This window comes from Drosophila serrata, unplaced genomic scaffold (genome assembly GCF_035046125.1).
Source record: "Drosophila serrata isolate PLE 108 unplaced genomic scaffold, ASM3504612v1 contig_23, whole genome shotgun sequence".
Classification (NCBI taxonomy): domain Eukaryota; kingdom Metazoa; phylum Arthropoda; class Insecta; order Diptera; family Drosophilidae; genus Drosophila; species Drosophila serrata.
In genome coordinates, this window is record NW_028256921.1 from 1773420 (window position 1) to 1793335 (window position 19916).

General features: G+C 46.5%; 5 protein-coding genes across 11 annotated transcripts in view; 3 read left to right on the forward strand and 2 right to left on the reverse strand.

Annotated features, from left to right (window-relative positions):
- Positions 1-135: 135 nt before the first annotated feature.
- Tsp3A (Tetraspanin 3A) lies at positions 136-2984 on the reverse strand. Its single transcript, XM_020950643.2, has 3 exons — positions 2114-2984; positions 1880-2050; positions 136-1417 (listed from the first exon to the last, which is right to left on the reverse strand). The coding sequence occupies exons 1-3, from the start codon at positions 2538-2540 to the stop codon at positions 1092-1094; spliced, it is 924 nt and encodes a 307-aa protein (XP_020806302.1). The 5' UTR covers positions 2541-2984; the 3' UTR covers positions 136-1091.
- On the forward strand, positions 2838-5430 carry Seipin (lipid droplet biogenesis associated protein seipin). The gene is made up of 3 exons (XM_020950642.2): positions 2838-3774; positions 4137-4624; positions 4700-5430. Exons 1-3 carry the CDS (start codon positions 3491-3493, stop codon positions 5038-5040), a joined length of 1113 nt encoding a protein of 370 aa, XP_020806301.1. The 5' UTR covers positions 2838-3490; the 3' UTR covers positions 5041-5430.
- On the reverse strand, positions 4700-9178 carry brv3 (brivido-3). Its single transcript, XM_020950641.2, has 3 exons — positions 9044-9178; positions 6880-7799; positions 4700-6774 (listed from the first exon to the last, which is right to left on the reverse strand). Exons 2-3 carry the CDS (start codon positions 7795-7797, stop codon positions 5428-5430), a joined length of 2265 nt encoding a protein of 754 aa, XP_020806300.2. The 5' UTR covers positions 7798-7799; positions 9044-9178; the 3' UTR covers positions 4700-5427.
- Pi4KIIIalpha (phosphatidylinositol 4-kinase III alpha) lies at positions 6535-17619 on the forward strand. Of its 4 annotated transcripts, none has more exons than XM_086830714.1 (11): positions 6680-6794; positions 9085-9298; positions 9516-10586; positions 11425-11484; positions 11888-12401; positions 12464-13429; positions 13497-15322; positions 15392-16308; positions 16371-16559; positions 16621-16867; positions 16927-17619. In XM_086830714.1, the coding sequence occupies exons 3-11, from the start codon at positions 9743-9745 to the stop codon at positions 17310-17312; spliced, it is 5949 nt and encodes a 1982-aa protein (XP_086686840.1). In that variant the 5' UTR covers positions 6680-6794; positions 9085-9298; positions 9516-9742; the 3' UTR covers positions 17313-17619. The 4 variants fall into 4 exon arrangements, with proteins under 4 accessions (XP_086686842.1, XP_086686840.1, XP_020806293.2 ...); XM_020950634.2 differs by lacking the exon at positions 6680-6794 and adding an exon at positions 7816-8481; XM_086830716.1 differs by lacking the exon at positions 11425-11484 and having other exon boundaries at positions 6535-6794.
- Positions 17619-19916, forward strand: part of sgg (glycogen synthase kinase 3 beta homolog shaggy) — a 66920-nt gene continuing 64622 nt past the window's right edge. For 2 of the 4 annotated variants that reach the window (XM_086830754.1, XM_086830770.1), the window contains exon 1: positions 17784-19581. The gene's annotated coding sequence lies outside the window, so the exon portion shown is untranslated. Of the gene's footprint in view, positions 19582-19916 lie in introns of all 4 variants that reach the window. The other 2 variants (XM_020950638.2, XM_086830757.1) reach the window with 2 other exon arrangements.

Below are 19916 nucleotides of genomic sequence, written 5' to 3' on the forward strand. Positions count from 1 at the left end.
AACAAAATATATACATACATATTTAGCAACAGCTTCCCATGAATCCAAGTATGAAAATATACCAGAATTTTTACTCAATACTTTGGCACTGCTGTTAGGTTGATAAAACTGTTATCAAGGAATACTGTCACGTTGTTGGTTTCCTCTATATTGCTTCTGTTATATTTTATTATAATAAATCTACATTTTAGGGTTCTATATTAATATTACATACATACATAAACTAATGTTTAAAAAAAGCTACATTTATATTTCAGTTTTGTGCGATTGGTTATCGTTCTTTTTTTGTTGTTCACTAGAATTGTTATGAATAAATAAATGCGGATTGTAAGACCTTGTCTGTTCTATGTACGTATATACAGTCTGGATATATTGATATATATTTAAGTAAGTTTATTTTTGTGGCTATACAACATTGAGATTTTCGCAAGAATATTCACTGGCCAAACCTTATATATATGTATATGTATATATGGCGATTTTTGGTCGGATTGAGATGAGAGTATTCAACGATTATGGGGATTGAGATAGGCTTTGAAGCCACAGAAATCGCTGGCTACAAAATTTCTACGTCTTACATTGTATTTGGGCCCTTAAATACAGATCTCTTGGACATAATTAAAAGTTCGTCTTAAATGCATAGCGATTTCTGAGGCAGCCCTGCATTCGTAAATATTGGAGTAACTAAAGATTCAAAGCTGAGTCGGCAAATGGAATTATCTCATTAAGAATAGCTTTGTTCATTGCTTTTGTTTGTTGGATATGGGGAGGTCAAAATGAATATTGCACGATACTAAAGTAACGTTAAAGTAAACACGAAAATATTTATGAATAACGCTCACGTACTTTAAAAAACAATCAAGTGTCGAAAAGTGCCTTTTCTTGAGTGTTTGAAATGCAGAAATATCTAACGTTAAATACTTTGGCTTCACTATTTTCATTATTAAATGCCCTATTGAATTTTCGACAGTCTTGTGGCGGCAGGTGAGCGGTATTCACGGGTTAATAATATACAGAAAGGGAAAGGGACAGGAGGTCACCATTTACGGCTGATAGTCGTAGGGCCCGTAAAATTCGGGCTGGCCCGGATCTCACGCCGACCAGCGCAGCTTCTGCAACTCAATTTGACCCTCCAGTGTCTTGGCCAGATAGATGACCAACAGCTGGACTAGGGCGATCCCCAGAGCGATGCCAGCTATTACATACAGATTGCGTTCGGCCCACACGCGTACGATTTCGATGCAGCCGCTGGTCCAAATGCGTTTTCTGGCCTCCGGCACTGGCGTCTCCTGGACGCCATAGCCACACATGATGTTCACCAGGCCGGAGGATATATCGGTGGCATTGATGCAGCAGCTGTAGGGCACACCACACTTCTCCACCGACGGCGAGCTGCAGTTGAAGTACTCATTTTTGCCTGCAAATTGAGATTCAGTTATTAAATTGATTGTAAATCTTTAGCGATTACTATGATTTCAAAAGAACAATTTGCTTGGTTTCCATCAGTTATAAAAATCAATAACTATTTAGCTTTAGAAATCTACAGAAACATTAATAAACACACATTTTGGGCTTCAGTTTTTTCTGGTTTCCTGATAAACATACAGCAGCTGAAAGCTTTTTTTTTCTGTATTTAGAGAGTAAATAGCTTTTCTTTTATCAGCAGCAAAAAACTAATTTAAAGGCGTATTTGTTTTCTCTGAAATCCTAATCAAAACAAGTTTACCAGCCTCCATTTAAAAGATTAAACTAAGGCCTTTCAGTGTGTAAAACCAAAGACCTTATAAGAACAAGATGTATACTGTCCATCCCTTTGAATTGCCTTTTCTTTTCTTTCTTGTTTTTATAAGATCTTTAATGGAACCCAGATTAAACTCACTCCAATCCTGATATCCGGCATTGCTGAGGCCACAGCACTTAAACTCTTGTTGGGCAAAGTCGATAAAGTTCTGCAAGTCCGGATCGTCGCGATATGAATGGATAATCTTGTCGGTGAACTGTTTCTCCAGGAATGAGTTCATATATTGTGGGAACACGAAGCAAATGATAGCTGCTCGAGAGGAGAAAGTGTTATTACAAATGGAAACCAGATGCCAGTTGGCAGATGACTCACCTATGGCCATCTCCATGAGGAAGAAGAGCAGCAAGCACATGGAGTAGAGCTTCAACAGGAACGTGTTCTCCCGCAGGGCGCCCAGGCAGCCGGAGAAGCTAACGAGGAAGATGACCATGCCGGCGATTATCATCACCAGGGAGATGTTAAAGATCACATCGTAAATGGTCTCCAGGCGCACCCAGCCGTTTGCCTCCTCCCATTTGTCCTTGAACGCATAGATGCCGATGCCCAGGAGCAGGCCGCCAAACAGCCAGAACACAAAGTTCAGCAGGAAGATCATATACTTGACGAACTGGCTCACGTATGTGAAGTGATGTGGATGCATGTCGCGCACCTCGATCCCGCTGTATCCGCGACCACCTATCACGCCCACGCCACCGACACCTCCACCGCCGCCGCCTCCCTGATACCTGTAGTTGCTCATCCTTGGCGTTTCCTTTTATTTTATATTAATAACTTTAATTTTCTCCGCTTCTTTGCCAGGAATTCGTGGCTGTGCTGGTCCCCCCTTTCTTGCACTTATTTCACTCGTTTTTTTCCACGCCCTACATCTGCAGTAATACGCACTGGCCTAAGGACTTCTCGATTCAAGCTAAGTTTAGTTAATAACTCTCTAAAACTTTGCTTTAAAAACTATAAACACATATGTATGTATGAAGAACGCGTACACAAACAATGAAAACAATCGGAAGGCGCGTATCGGGTTTGGCTATCGGTTATCGATGACTGAGAACAGCTGATTGGCGGTTAACAGCCTACACTATTTAACAGTGTAAACTGTGCAACAAGTTCCAAAGTTAATACTTAAACTCAAGCTTAAATATTGGAATTTGGTGTATTATTATAATTATTGTAATATAGTATTTTACATTTTCATGCCAAAGTGTGCAACAAGTTTGATATTTCTATATAAAAAATGTAAATTAAATATTTACGTTAACAGTCCGCCCCTTACAGAGGATCGGCTGCTTGCTGACCAGTGTAATTCTTCTTCTTCTATCGTCTCACAGAAACCGGGAATTGGAAATAAACGCCTGCGAAATCGCTTGTGGCTTTGACCTTTGAGCCGGTACAACGTCTGGATCGTTTGTGAGTGGTTTGGAGCTGCTATATATATGAATCAGACGCCGATAGGGAAGATAGGAGCAGCGAAGGAATACTATGCAAATCTCCGGGGCGCAGAGAGCAGAGCGGAAAGCCAACCGGAGTCCGAGTCCCCACTATCGAAGTCGATAAGCAATCGGCGGCGCTTTGATAAGGAATCGACAACCACACAAAACGCGAAGTATTAAGCTTACTTAATTGCTGTTTAGTCGCCGGGGGATTCAGTTGCAACTTCCCACACTTAACACCGACGACGACGACGACGTCACGATGAACTTCCTGCTGCGCTTCGTGGTCTTCTGCCTGGACCCACTCGGCCTGGGGCGGCGTTTCTTTGTCCGCCCGGCCTTAAACCTCGGCTGGAACGTGTACGATCGGGTGCGCAGCAAGGCGGACGAGAAGGTTGGCACCGTACGGGAGCTGGTCCTTCGCCTGGGCCTCATCGCCTTCGCCGTGGTGCTCATCATCTGGCTGGCAGTCTTCATGTACGCCGCCTTCTATTACATCTACATGCCGGCCATTTCGCACACACGACCCGTCCACATGCAGTTCAAGTGAGTACTGACTGGGTGAAGTTCTGGGCAGGATTAACCATGAAATTTGCGTGAAATTGCTAATTTATCATGTTTTTTTTTTTAGATATTTATACTGAAAGTTTAGTTAGTAATCTCTCTTTCTCCCTGTTTCTGGCATTAAGAGAATTGTATTCCATGTGTTCCAATCATGAAACTAGGTGCCCAACCATGGCTTAATTAGCTTTCCCATACAATGTGGGCTTATCTTAACGACTGCTCCCATAAAAATAGCCATAATCGGGCCAACTGTCAGGGGTTTCAGTTTGATTATTGCATTTCGGGCAATGGTGTCATGACCACAGTTATCTGACCACTTAAATTTCCTTCCTCCACACACGTAGAACCTGCCTGGAGACGAGCACACCCTGCACCTTTCCGCATGCCCACGTCTCGCTGACGAAGAAGCAACAGCTGCTGATGGTGGGCCAGGCGTACAAGGTGATCGTGAACATAGATATGCCGGAATCACCGCAGAACCTGGAGCTAGGCATGTTTATGGTATGCGCCGAGATGAGGGACTATGATTCGATGCTGCGGGGTCACTCCTGTCGCTCGGCCATGATGCGCTACCGTTCGCCACTGATCCGCATGATCTCGACGTGGGCGCTCAGTCCACTGTATGTGCTGGGCTGGAAGGAGGAGTTCCAGCAGGTGCCAGTAGAGATATTCTCGCGATATCTGGAGGAGCGTCAGCATCCTATCACCGATGTCTATGTGGAGATACAGTCACAGAAGATACAGTTCTATACGGTTACGCTGCATATTGTGGCTGATTTTACCGGGCTGCGGTACATCATGTTCAACTGGCCCGTCCTGTCGGCCATAGTGGGTATGTTGACCTTAATCCTGACTCCCTGCTGCATGGTAAACAGCCGCTAATCCTTTTTCCTGTCCTGTCTTCCAGCCATTAGCACCAATCTGTTCTTTATACTGGTCATCTTTCTGCTCAGCTGGTACCACTGGTCCGACGCCAGCTGGCTGCACAGCCTGCAAATCAAGTACGCCCGTCTCACGAATACGCTGCAGCCCGGCAGTGCCGCCGGCAGCGTGATCCTCTCCAGCGCCAGCAGCCTGCGCGATGACGATCTAGTTGCATATGCGGACGACAAGTCCGATATAGCGGACGTGGGCGGTGATCCGCTCAATGATACTTCGGATGCCGATGATCTGGTGATGGTAAAGTCCGGCAGCGGCGGAGGCAAGCCGCGTCAGCGTCATGTCAAGAAGGCCACCGCCGATCACTAGGCTAAGGAGGATGAGCCGAGACCACCGCCCATGTGACGCTTGAGCCAAAGACTAAGTAGGATAGTAGGACTAAGTTTAGTGTAACTACAACAGCAGCCCGCCCAACACACACACACACAAACGAAGTATTCCAGCGGACTTGCCACTTAAAATGCTCCAAATCCTGTGCCAGAAGCCAGGATTCTTTATATACTATATATGGGAAGGAATCGTCTAAGGAAATTAAAGAGAGTGGAGTCATAATTCTGTTCCATTTGAAAAGCAGCTTTAACAAGGTAAATGAATAATTAAATGTTGTATCATAGCCCTTAGATAGATTACACTTCCCAGGGTTTAGTTTGAACTTTAAATGAACTCTAAGAATAAATTAAACTTAATCGATGAAGTTTAGACCTGGGCTTCACGTGGTTCTTTCGTTTGATCCTTGGACTTTGACTTTGACTTGGAGCGCTGGCAACACTTCTTTTTCTGTTTTGGATCCTGCACATCGAGATCATAATCATCATCCTGCAAAAGGTCCGCATCAACGTCATCGAACATGAGGATTTCGAGTAGTTTTAGCTGGTCGGATAGGAGCTTGCCCACTTTTATAAGCTTCTCGCCACGATCATGATAATTAATTGTCTCTATTTCCTCTGATTTCTTCTCATGCATTATTTGATCTCCCCAAAACTTGCGCTGCCGCATCTCCCGATTGGCATCCATCGAATCGAGCTTCCGCTTCACATTCTCTGCCACCGTTCGCTTGTTCCTGGCGTAGCGACCCCGGAAGCAGGGCAGACGGAGGAAGTACTCGAACAAGGTTGCATACTCGACCCGCAGGAACTGAAAGAAGTTGATGCCATACTCGGGTTCAGCATCGCGCATTGTCTTGGACATGATAAAGAAGTCATTGATCAGCGACGCAAACACGTTCATCAGAAGAACGGCCACGACGAAGGCCAAGATGGCGTAGAGGATAATACCCAGCACCATGCCGCCATGGAATAGTTCCGAGGGCCGCACCTGGTTGCTAAACCCAAAGGCAAAGCACATGCACATGACTATAGCCTTTACAACACGATTGAAGTGTTCGCTGTTATTCCCATTTATGATCACCACCGCAAAGCCGTATCCCATAATGAACAAGACGATCACCATTGCCGTGCTGATCATGCCCGCCCGTGCCAGAAACAAGCTCCGGGTGAAGAGCTTGAACATGCTGGAGAACTGCAGCACTCGCCACAGCCGGAGCGTGGTGGTGCAGATGAGGAAGCCAACCATTACAACGCACAACTGGTATAGACGTGACGGGACACGGAAGTCAATGAAATCCATCTTACTGCTTCCGGCCACCTTCACAAGCATGTGGTTAACGAGCCACTCGCCTGCCAGCACCAGCACAATGACAATCACATTGAGCACCAGGATGATTATGTCCAACATGTTCCAAACGTCCTTCAGCAGCCGCGGCTCATACCACATCTTGAGTACCAGCGACTGTGCGAATTGGATCAGGACCACAGCATAGATAAGTATGAAGATCAGCGAGGTGTATGATCTCTGATCCGTTTCCTCCAGCAGCCTCAAACTGTCCACTTCCATATGTGGCACTACCGGACCGAATGGGGTCTTCTCAATCCGCAGGGTGCAAATGGTGAAAAGATTTACGTCCACATTGTAAAGTGTGAAGTCTAAGAACACCGCCGATGTATTCATGGTCAGCCAATGGTTTTCGATAAGAAAGTCCAAGATCTAAGCATATTGGGGTTAGAGTGAGTAGTTGCTTTTCAGATATCATTTTAATATTAATATCAATATAAAAATAAATCAAAACGCGAGTAGATAAAGGTTACCCACCTTCATGTTGTTGGGCACACTCCTGGCCAGCAGACTCACATACCCGACGAGCTCTGGATATCTATGAAGGTATCCCACATGGTCAAAATTCATGAGGACACGGTCGAGGTACTTGAAGTTATCCGTAAAGGGAATCCAGGGCTCATAAGTGCGCCAATATTTCTTCGCATAGTGGAGCCGACGATAGGGCAGGGTCCAATTGGGCAAATAGTACATCTCGGAGAACGTTGGCCCAAGCCAGTCAAATTTGGGATCTAGTACCAGCAACTGTCGCAATCTAATCACTCCCAGCATCACCGTCTGTTCCGCGTGCACCCAACCAGGGACAAGATACCTGCTCGAGTTGGCATTGAAGGCAATGACCAGTGTGGACTCGATAAAATCGTATAGTTGATTGAGAAAGTACACCTCCTTCAGGCCATAGTAATCCGTGTGATTGTTCCAAAAGAGGCTCCGGATGCCACGGGTGTTGTGATACTGCGTCTCGTCCCGCGACATCAGGACCATGATCATTAGGCAGATGAAGTACGGGCCGTAGATGAGCAAATCCTGTGCAATTAACTTATATTCCTCATTGAACGCCCAGTTGCGGTACCGGGAGGATATGACCAGATTCCTCCGCTGGCTGGCCAGTCGTTGCTTGAGGAAATCGACCCGGTTGATGCTGTCTGGCTTCTTCAACCGTGGTGGAATGTAGATACGTGATGGCCAGAGAGCTTCGTCGATTGATAGGATAGCGAACCGAACCGGGTCACCGACCAAGTACTGAAACAGCAGTGCCGTCAACATGCAGGCCAGCATTGTCTTGAATTTGAGATCCTCGTGCTTAAAGCCGGCAGTAATTCCCATTATAGTTATGGGAAGAGCGATAAGCGCCAATGTAATGGCTAATTTAATCAAATATTGTTTGCGCACCATTTCTAGAGGGGGTCATAGTGGTTTTCAGGCTTCATTATTATTCTTATTTTGTATAAATATCTACAATTAAAAATAATAAAGCTTAAGTTCACGTTAGGTGCAAATAAGCAAGAGAATTTTTAAAAGCAAGGCCTTCAACAAAGTCATTTAAGAAAGACCTATTATTATTCTACTATCATTACTTAAAGTCCCAATAATGTGGTAAAGATTACCATTTCATTTATCTATTTAATTTATGTATTTAAGATCTTTAATTTAAATTAATTTAAATTTTAAATGCAAATATTGAAATAATTTAAAATAACAGACGGAACTAGTTGCGATACCCGCCAACGATAACCGATTAATTGGACAATCGAACCAGTTGACTAATCGCAGCTGGGCCAAACGGTCACACTTGCTGACAACAAAATAGAAAATAAAAACTAAAAAAACCGATCCGCAAGCGAACTAACGATAATGACGAACGCCTAGCGAACCCATTTGGACACCAAATAACACGCACAGGCGAACAGCGACCAGGAACGACGAACAAGCAACCAGGAGTTGCTGGCGTAGGTTGCGGAGCGTTGCAGAGCGGTTGCAACTATGACGATGACCGCCTCGGATAAATACACGTACCAGCGTACGGTACTGTGCCTGGCTCGCGTTCTGGCCGGAATCCAACCGACGCCCTGGGAGAAGGTACGATCCAGACCAGCGGGCCCATGCATTCAGCGGAAGTGCCAGGCCGTGGCAATCATCGACTTTTTCGCACGACCTTGAACGGGGGGCGACCATAAAAAAAAAAAAAAAACAAGAAAAACAGACATGCGTGTGTGGGTGCCACCCCAGAGATACGGTGACGGTGTGGGGCTGGCTAGTGATGATGTAGCCCGCTTGGAAGCCCAATAATTCGTTCAATGTTTTCAGTTCCAAAATGTTATCTTTGTGTTATTGAATTAGCCACAAAATATTAATCATCGCGATCACCTATAGTTTGAAATATAAACCAACTACTACTTTAAAAAATTTAAATCCTAACATATGATTTCTAAAAATTATTAAATGTAATGTGAAAATTAATGAAACAAAAGTGATCTTAGACACAGTGTTCAGTTGTAAAAATATTGTACGATTTTTCTTTGTTAAATTGTCTCTAGAGAACAGTCTTTAAAACTTTATTTTTGAATTGCAATACTCGATGCAAGTTTACCATAAGTTAAAGATAAATTATATGCTCCAAAAATGATAAAACATTACTTACTTGACGATTCGAATTCCACTCTAACCGTCTTTTCTTTGCAGGTTCAGACCCTTTTCCGGTATTGCCCGCAGGAGAATGCAGCTGGTGTCTTTTGCTTGGACACCCGGGCCCAGGATGCGGTTATTGCTTTGGGCATATACTTCCTGGAAGGTGGCTGCCAGCACGAATCCCAGATCGTGCCCTATTTGCTGCGATTGGCCAAATGTTTGCCAAAGGCCGTCTGGATTGATGATGCCCGAAGCGGCAAAATCGAGCGTACGTTTCCCTATAGTTGTTAAGTTTTTAATACGAAATGTTCCACGTAAGCTGTCACTTTGACAGAGAATCAAAGCAAGGACTTGGGTATATTTTAGGTCTTTTTAGACTTGGTTGGGAACTTTATAAGGTGCAAAACCTAATAAGGAAACGGCTTAATGTTAAATAATAATATTATTAGTTATTATAAATATGTTAATTATCTATTTACTTACAGGAGTTCGCATTCCCTCGGCGGAGAAGTTCAGCTTCTGTCTAAACACCCTGCTCTCGGATATCGCAGCCAAATGTCCCGACTCCCGCGAAGAGATCATTCTCAACCAGGTGGAGACCCTCGGGGCCCTGGCCAACATTGTCAAGTCCAGCAGGGACAGCAGCTCTGCACCGCCTCCCATCATATTGTGCAAGGCAACAGTGCCGCTGCTCTTTGGCTTGGCACGATCGATGGGTCGCTATGCCAGCAACGATCCACCGCTGTTGTGTCGCATCTTTCCGCCAGAGCTGCTGCCCATCCAGCGCGGTTGGGGTCGCGATGGCAATGGTGGTTCCAGCAGCAGTGCCAGCGGCACCTGCGGTGGATCATTTAGCAGCAGCGAACGCCTGGCGGCCACACATCAATTCCGACCCATAATACCCCGTTCGATGTCCGGCAGCCTGGCCCAGGCGCAGGCCCAGAGCCATGGACAACACGACGATGGACGCCATCGATACACGACGGGGAAACACAAGCCGTCGCTGCACAGCTACTTCTCGGTGCCGTATGATCCGCGGACACATTTCTTCACACGTTACGGCTCCAGCTTCAACCAGTTCCCGAACATGCGCGTCTGTGAATCGCCAACGAAGGCCGGTCCCAGGCCTCTGTACCGAGTGCCACCGTTTCCCATCCAGCATCTGCAGACCATATTCGCGGTGTCCAAGAAACTGCTCACCAAGGACACGTTAGAGCACTTGGACGAGCAGGCCAGCGACATCTTTTCGCTGCACCAGATCAAGGGTTACTGCTACAAGAGCTTCTCGGAGACGTTGAACCTGGTGCTGGTCACCTTGCTGCGAGAGTTGCTGCAGCATCAAGTGGACTTGCCGACACCGTTCACCAAGGATGTGCAGGAGTTCGTCAAGCGGCTTTTCCTCAACGGGCAGACGGAGCTCCAGAATAAGCAGCAGGACCAGGAGCGGGAGCGGCGCGAGGAGAACGGCATTGCTGTGGTCAACAAGTACAAGGTCAATGTTATGGCGAACGCAGCCTGTGTGGACCTACTGGTTTGGGCCATACGCGATGAGACGGGTAAGCGAAGAGCCTGTTGTGCTCACAGAGATCACAGATCTTTAAATTCCAGCTCAGCGCTATAACCAAATGGCAATAATGCAAAAAAGCAATAATGCAAAATGTCAAAAAGCAGCAAAAGATATATAATTTATGAATTATTGCAGAGGGAGCAAAAGACAGAGAGAGAATGAGATATATATAGACTATAGGAAAGAACATGTACGAAAGTTACTATATTAATTAATAAGCTGAGAATTTTGCCTAATTAATTTGCAATTGGCTTAGGTATAACCTGACCTAGAGCTTACTTTATAGGTCTCTTTTAAATATGGTTTTTTAATTGAAAAGTTCATTTTTTAAACGTTCTTCAGAATATAAAAGGACTAATTAACTTACAATCTGATATTCAGTCGTTAAAAAATCGCATAAGTACAAATTTCAAAGATCTGAAAGAGTCCCTTTCATTAGAATTTAAAAAACAGATAAGCCTATCGATTTAAAATAGATTTTCCCAAACACAAATATTGAAAACTTTAATTATTTTACAGATTTACCTTAAATCTTTGACACACTTACTAGTTAGCTTAGAAAAGTGGAGAAGAACGTGGCCAAATCGACTCGTCTGTTGAAGCTAAATAAGGAAATCGAATTTTAAAAACAAATTGATTTAAAAACTAGTGTTTTTTTTTAACAATCTCTGTCTCTCTCTCTCTGTCTGTCTCACTCTCTATCTCTCTCTTTTTTGGTCAAATAATTTTTGAGTTATTTTTTCTTTAATTTCCTTTTAGTTTCTTATAGTTTATTTTTGTTTGTAATTTTGTGTTTTTTGGTGGCCGGAACCCGGAATATTGTTCAGTTGACGTCGACTATAATGTGCCATCCCTGCAGAATGGCTTGCAATTTTTATTGAAGAAAGGTCAAGAGAAGCAGTGTTATTGTCCTAGTTTCGATTTTTTTCTATATCATATATAGCCACAAAACTGAATGTTTAAGAAAGGTGGAAAAACAATATTTGTGTATATTGGAAGATATATATTTAAGAAATTACTATGAACTCCCTTTCACCTTCTTAAACAGTGAAGCTCTTTGTTCTGTTTTGTGGCCTATTATTATTATTATTATTGTTAATATATTTTGCCTGGCCTATGTTCGCTGCATGTTGCAACATGATGATCCACCACCAGATCCACATCCTGCGCATCCCAGATTAATTCTTAATTATTGGTTCCTCGTTCCCTTGTTTGCATAATGAAAAATGAAATTGCAACAAATAAATACATTAACTACTTGCTTTTACTCCTTCCTCCAACCCAATCCAGAGGCGGATAAGCTGTGCGGTCGATTGTCCCAGAAGCTCAACCTGGTGCTCAGCCACAAGATCGTGATGGATCACATGCCGCTGCTGATGGTGTGCCTGGAGGGGTTGGGCAAGCTGGCCCAGAAGTTCCCCAATATAGCAGGCACTTCGATATCCTATCTACGTGACTTCCTTGTGGATCCCAGTCCCATTCTGGGCAAGCTGCATGCCCATGCCATGCAGACGTTGGCCCAGCAAAAGAAGGAGAAGGAGCTGACGCCGTTCAAGATTGTGGTACAGCATTCAGATTCACGGGCTGTCGTCGATATCTTCGGGGATAATGGTACCGGAAAGGCGCCGAACAGCAGCAGCAGCACTGGACGTAGTGGTCATGCCGCCTTCGAGGCCCTACGAGATGCAGCCATCGAGAATTTGTCCATTGCCCTGAGAGCGGCTCATACCTTGGATCAGTTCTGTGTTCCAGCTCTGGTGGCCAATGTATCCAATCGTCTGTTCACTGCCGAGAAGTCAGAGAGGTGAGTGTTTGTGTTTCATAAATATTTTCATAATTTTAAACTTATTTATCCTTTCCGGACAGCGAATCAAACCTGGTGAGCCTAAACATCATTGTAATGCTGGGTCATGTGGCTGTGGCGCTAAAGGATACCTCGAAGACAACTCAGAACATCCTGCAGTTCTTTATCCAGCGCTTCTGCAAGGTTCCCTCTGAGCAGAATGCCTTGATTGTGGACCAACTGGGTTGCATGATCATCTCGCAGTGCGAGACGCATGTCTTTGACGAGATCATGAAGATGTTCTCCCGTGTGACAGTGCAATCAGCTTCGCTGGCGTACACCTCAGACCCGGAGCACAGGAAGCAGTTCCATCATGTCTCCGATGCGGTGGTAAATGCCTTGGGCAATATTGCTGCCAACATACAGGGCGATGCCGAGATGCTAGAGCTGCTGGGCAAGCTGCTGGAGCTATTCGTCCAGATCGGATTGGATGGCGAGCGCAGCTACGACAATACACCGGGCGCCCAGAAGGCCAGCTCCCGGGCCGGTAATCTGGGCATGCTAATACCGGTTATTGCGGTACTGGTGCGCCGCCTTCCGCCGATCAAGAATCCCCGCCAGCGTCTACACAAGCTCTTCAAGGACTTTTGGGCCTACTGTGTCGTCATGGGCTTCACCAATGCCCGCCTGTGGCCTGCCGATTGGTATCAAGGCGTCCAGCAAATAGCAGCCAAGTCGCCGCTTCTCATCTCGCAGACTGCCCACAAGTCGGACATGCGAGAGCTGAACTACACGCTGGCCATCAAGAGTGATTCGGTGAACGAGCTGCGCAGCCAGATCCTTGTGCTGCTCGAGCATTCCACGGATAACGTGGCCACGGCCATCAATAAGCTAACCTTTGCCCAGTGCACTTACCTGTTGAGCGTCTATTGGCTGGAAATGCTGCGCGTGGAGAACGCCGACGAGCCAAGTCTGGAGCCGATCATGAGCTATCTCTGCGATACAGCTCTGCAGCGGGACAAGACGGGCATCTGGCAGTGTGTCAAGTGGTAAAATGATAGCGAAAATCTAGCTTCCAGTGTATCTAATGCCCTTCTTAATTTTCCTACTTGACAGCGTGGCCGACCAGGTCTTTGAAAAGTTCCGCAATGTGTTGTATGCCCACGACGAGATCCGGGAAAAGGTGCTGGAGTCGCAGGCAACGCTGCTGCTGGTCTACTTCAATCATATCCACAAGCCCATCCAGGTGGTGGCCGATCAGTATCTGTCGTTTCTGGTGGATCGATTCCCTCACTTGCTTTGGAACCGCCGCGTCCTCTGGTGCATGCTGGACATTCTCCAGCTGCTGGCCTACTCCCTCAGCCTGGATCCCAACGAGGAGACACCGACATTGCGTGTGGTCTCTACGCCGTATACCCTGCAACTGATGGACTCTTTGCCTGCAAGAGAGTTGCGCCTGAAGGACTTTGCCGATCGGTGTCAGGGCATTGTAAATGAGGCGATGAAATGGGCACCCAGATCGACGCGTTCGCATCTTCAAGAGTACCCCAATCAGATACCAACACCCGTGCTGGCCCACCACAGCGGCCTGGCGCTAGCCTTCGATTCGGTTGTCAGCAGCAGTGCCATGCATCCCGGCACGGCTGCGGGTTCGCTCAGCAAGCGACCCAGTTGCGTCAACTCGGACACACCGCGCTTCGTGTCGGTTCTGTGTCTGCGCAGCAAGTATGCCGGTGAGATCAGCGGCCTGCTCTCCGTGCTGAGTGAGCGAGACAAGGCCGGACTTGCCGATCGGCTGGTCAGCGATGTGTGGGAGGCGTGCTCGGAGAAGAGTGATGCCCGGCATCGAGGAGCCCTGTGGCGAGCCACCGCCTACCTCATCATCTGCTCGGAAATCGATCGGAAGCTGCTGCATGCGGTGGCAAGTTCGCAGCTGGAGCTGTTTACCGAATCGGCCATGGAAACGGCGGTGGAGTGCTGGCAATGGGTGCTAACGGCTCGCCAGGATCTGGAGCTGTGCTTCATCCAAGAGATGGTCAGTGCCTGGCAGACTACGTTCGAAAAGCGAATGGGACTGTTTGCCTGGGAAACGGAAGTCACCCATCCATTGGCTGCCTACGAAGGCTGCAAGCTTGTGAGCAAGCCAATCCTGATCGCACCGCATCTCATCTGGCTGCAGCTACTCTCCGAAATGGTGGACACGGCCAAGTATTGCAACCGCGACAAGGTGGAGATGTTCTGTCTGCTGCTCCATCGCTGTCTTCCCATACTGAAGAGCAGCCGACAGAATCGGCAGGTCTCCACGGTCGGCTGTCGGTTCAAACTGCTGCAGTGCGGCCTGTCGCTGCTCCAAGGCAACACCATACCCAAGTCTCTGGCGCGCAACATCTTACGCGAGCGGATCTACTCGAATGCCTTGGACTATTTCTGCGGACCGCCCACGTGTCCGAACCAAAGCAGGGAGCAGCTCCTCGAGGATATACTGATACTGCTCAAGTTCTGGCAGACTATGCGCAGCGAGAAGAAGCACCTGGTCACCTCCGAGGTGGGCGACTATGACCTGACTAATGCCTCCGTCAGTTCCACGCAAATGCTGGCCGTGCGTGCCAATCCGGAGACGGCTTCCCTGATCAGCGGCGGCGGTGGCATTGCCTCAGACTATGGCCGATCCATGAGCACCAGCGGCAATGCCGTCGGCATGGGCATGGCCATGGGCGGCGCTGGTGGCGGAAGCAACAGCGGCTGGTACAACACGATTCCACACTCGACGTCGACGCTGTCGAAGCGCTCGAATCGCTCCAAGAGGCTGCAGTATCAGAAGGATTCGTACGACAAAGATTACATGAAGAAGCGCAACCTTATCCTGGAACTGCTGGCCGTAGAGCTGGAGTTCCTTATCACATGGTACAATCCCAACAGCCTTCCAGACCTCACAGTGCCAGGTAAATATCTTGCTCCCTCTTTATCTGTGATTTGTCATGAACTCTAAAATCCTTTTCTCTTTCCTCTAGGCGAGGAACAGATCACCGAGTGGCGTACCCGGCCGTACAAGCCTAACGTTTGGCGTGACTATGCCCGCCTCGCCTGGTGCTACAATCCTGCTCTGGCCGTCTTCCTGCCGCAGCGCATCAAGAACGCCGAGATTATTGACGAGGAGGTCTCTCGTCTCGTCTGCTCCGATCCCATTGCCGTCTGCCACATTCCGGAGGCACTCAAGTACCTGTGCACCACCAAGAACCTGCTGCAGGAGAGTCCTGATCTTGTGTATATACTCTCCTGGTCACCGGTTACGCCCATCCAGGCGTTGGCCTACTTCTCGCGTCAGTATCCATCGCATCCGCTGACGGCACAGTATGCCGTGAAGACCCTGTCCTCATATCCGGCGGAGTCGGTTCTGCCGTACATACCGCAACTGGTGCAGGCACTCCGGCACGATACCATGGGCTATGTGGTGGAGTTCATTAAGAATATATCGCGAAGATCGCAGATAGTGGCCCATCAGCTGATCTGGAACATGCAGACGAACATGTACATGGATGAGGACCAGCAGCACAGGGATCCCAATCTGTACGAGGCATTGGATCAGCTGTCGCAGAGCATTATAGCCTCGTTCTCGGGCGCTGCCAAGAGATTCTACGAGCGAGAATTCGACTTCTTTGGCAAGATTACGGCCGTTTCGGGTGAGATCCGTTCCTTCCCCAAGGGCATTGAGCGGAAGAACGCCTGCTTGGCGGCGCTGAGTCGGATTAAAGTTCAAGGCGGTTGCTATCTACCCTCGAATCCGGAGGCCATGGTCCTGGACATTGACTACAGCAGCGGCACGCCCATGCAGAGTGCAGCCAAGGCGCCGTATTTGGCACGTTTCCGGGTGTATCGTTGCGGCATCACGGAGCTAGAAACACGAGCCATGGAGGTGTCCAATAATCCGGTAAGCTTCTCCTGATAATATCTATATCTTGTCCTTAAACTTGAACTCTTGCTTTGTTGTAGAACTCCCAGGAGGATGCCAAAATGACGTTGGGTGTGGAGTCTTGGCAGGCTGCCATCTTTAAGGTGGGCGACGATGTACGGCAGGATATGCTGGCCCTCCAGGTGATCACCATCTTCAAGAACATCTTCCAGCAGGTGGGGCTCGACCTGTTCCTGTTCCCCTATCGCGTGGTGGCCACCGCTCCAGGGGTAAGTGCCTACAGCTTACTCGGATTGGTATCCTCAGTTCTTAATCTCCAATGCCTTGCAGTGTGGCGTTATTGAGTGCGTACCGAATGCCAAGTCGAGAGACCAGCTTGGCCGGCAGACGGACAGTGGCCTGTCCGAGTATTTCCAGCATCAGTATGGAGACGAGAGCTCCAAGGAGTTCCAGGCGGCGCGAGCGAACTTTGTCAAGTCGATGGCAGCGTACTCGCTCATTGGCTATTTGCTGCAGATCAAGGATAGGCACAACGGCAACATAATGATCGACAAGGACGGCCACATCATACACATAGGTACTACTCCCACTATATTGAGATTCTTCTGCAGTTTTATTATCTCTGTTCTCTCGCAGATTTTGGCTTTATGTTCGAGTCATCGCCGGGCGGCAATATCGGCTTCGAGCCGGACATGAAGCTCACGGACGAAATGGTTATGATCATGGGCGGCAAAATGGACTCGCCTGCCTTTAAATGGTTCTGCGAGCTGTGCGTCCAGGCCTTCCTCGCCGTCCGGCCGTATCAGGATGCCATTGTGTCGCTCGTATCGTTGATGCTGGACACCGGACTGCCATGCTTCCGGGGGCAGACGATTAATCTGCTGAAGCAGCGATTTGTGGCCACCAAGAATAACAAGGAGGCCGCTGCCCACATGCTGTCCGTCATCCGCAATTCGTATCAGAACTTCCGCACGCGTACCTACGACATGATCCAGTACTACCAGAACCAGATCCCCTACTAAGAATTATCCGCCTCTTGTTCGTTCGCTCGTTGTTTGTTCGTTGTTTGGCCAAAAGGAAACCCAGTTCCAATTCCCGTCCCAATTCCCCCGCGTGGCGACACTCCTTACACCGTATTATTATTATTTTTCACCTTGTATTTCCCGTATACTCCAATTGTGTGTTTGTCTCCTTGTTTACTTTGTTTCCGCGTACTTATAAGATGTTGAACTTTACCAAGATTTTACGACGCATACATACGTTATTATACAATATTTATAAATATTAAATCAATTATAGGGCAATATGTTATAAAGTGGTAAAAACAAAGCAATCGTGTGTTTTATTTTTAATTGTGGCGAGGTGGAAAATAAAACTTGCTCGGTGCGCGCCTAACAGTAATGCCAGACTTGTGATCTCGTGCAACCAGCGTTGCCAGACTTTTAGTGTGCCCAGATGCCGCAAAGTGTGAAATATTCGCGGTATTTTTGCTCAGTCATAACCTGGCAACGCTGAAACCGATTGCGAAGCAGCAGTGAAAGAGAAACAGAAGCTGAGGCAAATTCGGCCGAAAAAAAACGTACGCCTACAAAACTCAATCGAATAACCCGTCTAATTATCGTGCAATGTTCTCGCGTTGGGCAATTAAAGCGCATTTGTAGTTGCCAACAAAACACGAAGCAAGAGATCGCGCGGTGCACTATATGTATATTATTTTTTCGTTTTTTAGTGAAAGTGTAAGTAGCTGCCGTGTGCTCGTTGTTGTTGCTGCTTCTGTTAGTGAGTGCTGTTGTTGTTGCAGTGTACACGCATACACACGCTCAGTTCAGAGATATATATGTATGTGTATATACATAGCGGGCCGCCATTAGTCGATTTGTTTCGCCTCCGATACCGATAAATAATCATTTTACCAACAAAATGTATAGATCTTTTTTTTGTTGTCCGCAAAAGAAAAAAGAACAAAAAGAAACCAAGCAAAAGGAAGAAAAATCACGAATAACCCAGAGAACCGTCAGAGCGAGTGAGAGGGGGCGAGTCGGAGAGAGCGAGAGAACGCCAGAGTGCAAAGTGCCAAAAAAAAAAAACCGATAAAACCGAAAAAAAAGAAATATTGAAACGCACGCGTTGTAAGTTAAGTAAAGTAAAAGTAATTAGAACGAGAACACGGAGTTGAAAACGGAGGTGGCGCTAAACCAGCGTGCTAAGCAAGACGTAGCAAAAAGTGCCAACGAAAAATTCTCGTGCGAAACAAAATACAAAAAAAAAAAAAAAAAAAAAAACACCGAAAGAAAAGTGCCGCAACATACGGGAGTTTTCCTCGGTTTTCCCCTTTTTATTTATTTATTTTTTTTTTTAATTTTAATTCTCAATTTCGCCTCTTTGTGCGAAGCGAGTGTGAAAGGTATAAAAAACGGAAGCAAGGTGTAGAAAAAGACAAAAAAAAAGTCAGCAGAGCGTGCATGAGTGTGTGTGTGAGTGCGATTGTGAGTAAAAGAAAGCAATCGAAAATATGGAAATGAATCGCAAGAAAAAAAAAACTGAAAAAACGAAGGAAAGCGTATACATAAACGTGAAAAGCGAGCGAATCTAGCATTAATAATTTTCTTTTAAAATAAATAAGTGCCGCTCTCCGCTCTGTGTGAGTGCGCTGTACATGTGCGTGTGAGAGTGTATGTGTGTGCTTCTTCTTTGCTTTAGTTTTTTTTTCACACCATGCGTACCTCTTTTATTTTTGTGTGCATTGGTGGAAATTCTCCGAAATTAATACACAATATAAAGAGATTAATTGAAAACTAGAGGTGACATTTTTTTGTGTTGTTTTTTGGTACAAATGCACACAATCACACACACAAACACACAGGCTGTGGGAAAGCGAGGAAATTGCGTTACACAAGCTCACCCGCTGCCGGCCGCGCAGTCGCTGGCGCTGTCGACGACGTCAGAACCTTCGCTGTGGTGAACAAGTGTACGCGTGTGTGTGTGTATACACGGTGTCTGTGTGTCGTGTCCGTGAGTGTCGCGTGTCTCTCTCTCTGCGTGGTGTGTGTACGTGCCTCCGATAATCGAATAATTTTTTTTTGAGTGCTGCAAGCAAGCAAAGTCAAAAATAACAAACAAAAGGAAGAAATCGCAGAAATAATGCGAATTGTTGCAAAAAGCAAACAAACACACACGCCAAAGCGCGAGCTAACTGCACATTGTTATCCGTCCTACGCCCACGCCTACGACTGCGTCGACGTCAACGTAAGCGGCGCTGCCGGCGCACAGTGGAGCCAAAAGTCAAGACAAGTAAGTAGCTTATTCAAAAGAATAGAATACCAATCCCTAGGATTACGGGGGATTACAATTCACGACTTGCAATTCTTAAATAGTTTACATTTTATTAATTTTTTATTTTTTCTTATACATAAATTATTCAAATTTATTTAAGGGCAACATTTTGACTTACTACGAAGTTAATTTTGGTTCTTTTGACTCTGATTAGATTTCCTAATTCTCCCTAGGAGCATTTCATTTGTTGCTATAAAACAGATTTATAAATTAACTAGTTAATTAAATAAAGTCTAAATTGGCTCAGTGTTCGTTTTACAAACTAAAGATTATTATTTTACAATTACTTGTAA

Excerpts from the sequence above, each read along its gene's own strand:
- Tsp3A (XM_020950643.2), bottom strand. The coding sequence starts at position 2,540 with ATGAGCAACTACAGGTATCAGGGAGGCGGCGGCGGTGGAGGTGTCGGT. Across the intron at positions 2,051-2,113 it reads CCTCATGGAGATGGCCATAG|CTATCATTTGCTTCGTGTTC; the intron begins GTGAGTCATCTG and ends CCTCTCGAGCAG. Across the intron at positions 1,418-1,879 it reads TGCCGGATATCAGGATTGGA|GCAAAAATGAGTACTTCAAC; the intron begins GTGAGTTTAATC and ends CTCAATTTGCAG.
- Seipin (XM_020950642.2), top strand. The coding sequence starts at position 3,491 with ATGAACTTCCTGCTGCGCTTCGTGGTCTTCTGCCTGGACCCACTCGGC. Across the intron at positions 3,775-4,136 it reads CCCGTCCACATGCAGTTCAA|AACCTGCCTGGAGACGAGCA; the intron begins GTGAGTACTGAC and ends CCACACACGTAG. Across the intron at positions 4,625-4,699 it reads CGTCCTGTCGGCCATAGTGG|CCATTAGCACCAATCTGTTC; the intron begins GTATGTTGACCT and ends CCTGTCTTCCAG.
- Pi4KIIIalpha (XM_020950634.2), top strand. The coding sequence starts at position 8,386 with ATGACGATGACCGCCTCGGATAAATACACGTACCAGCGTACGGTACTG. Across the intron at positions 9,299-9,515 it reads CCGAAGCGGCAAAATCGAGC|GAGTTCGCATTCCCTCGGCG; the intron begins GTACGTTTCCCT and ends ATTTACTTACAG. Across the intron at positions 13,430-13,496 it reads ATCTGGCAGTGTGTCAAGTG|CGTGGCCGACCAGGTCTTTG; the intron begins GTAAAATGATAG and ends CCTACTTGACAG.
- brv3 (XM_020950641.2), bottom strand. The coding sequence starts at position 7,797 with ATGGTGCGCAAACAATATTTGATTAAATTAGCCATTACATTGGCGCTT. Across the intron at positions 6,775-6,879 it reads GTGTGCCCAACAACATGAAG|ATCTTGGACTTTCTTATCGA; the intron begins GTGGGTAACCTT and ends CAATATGCTTAG.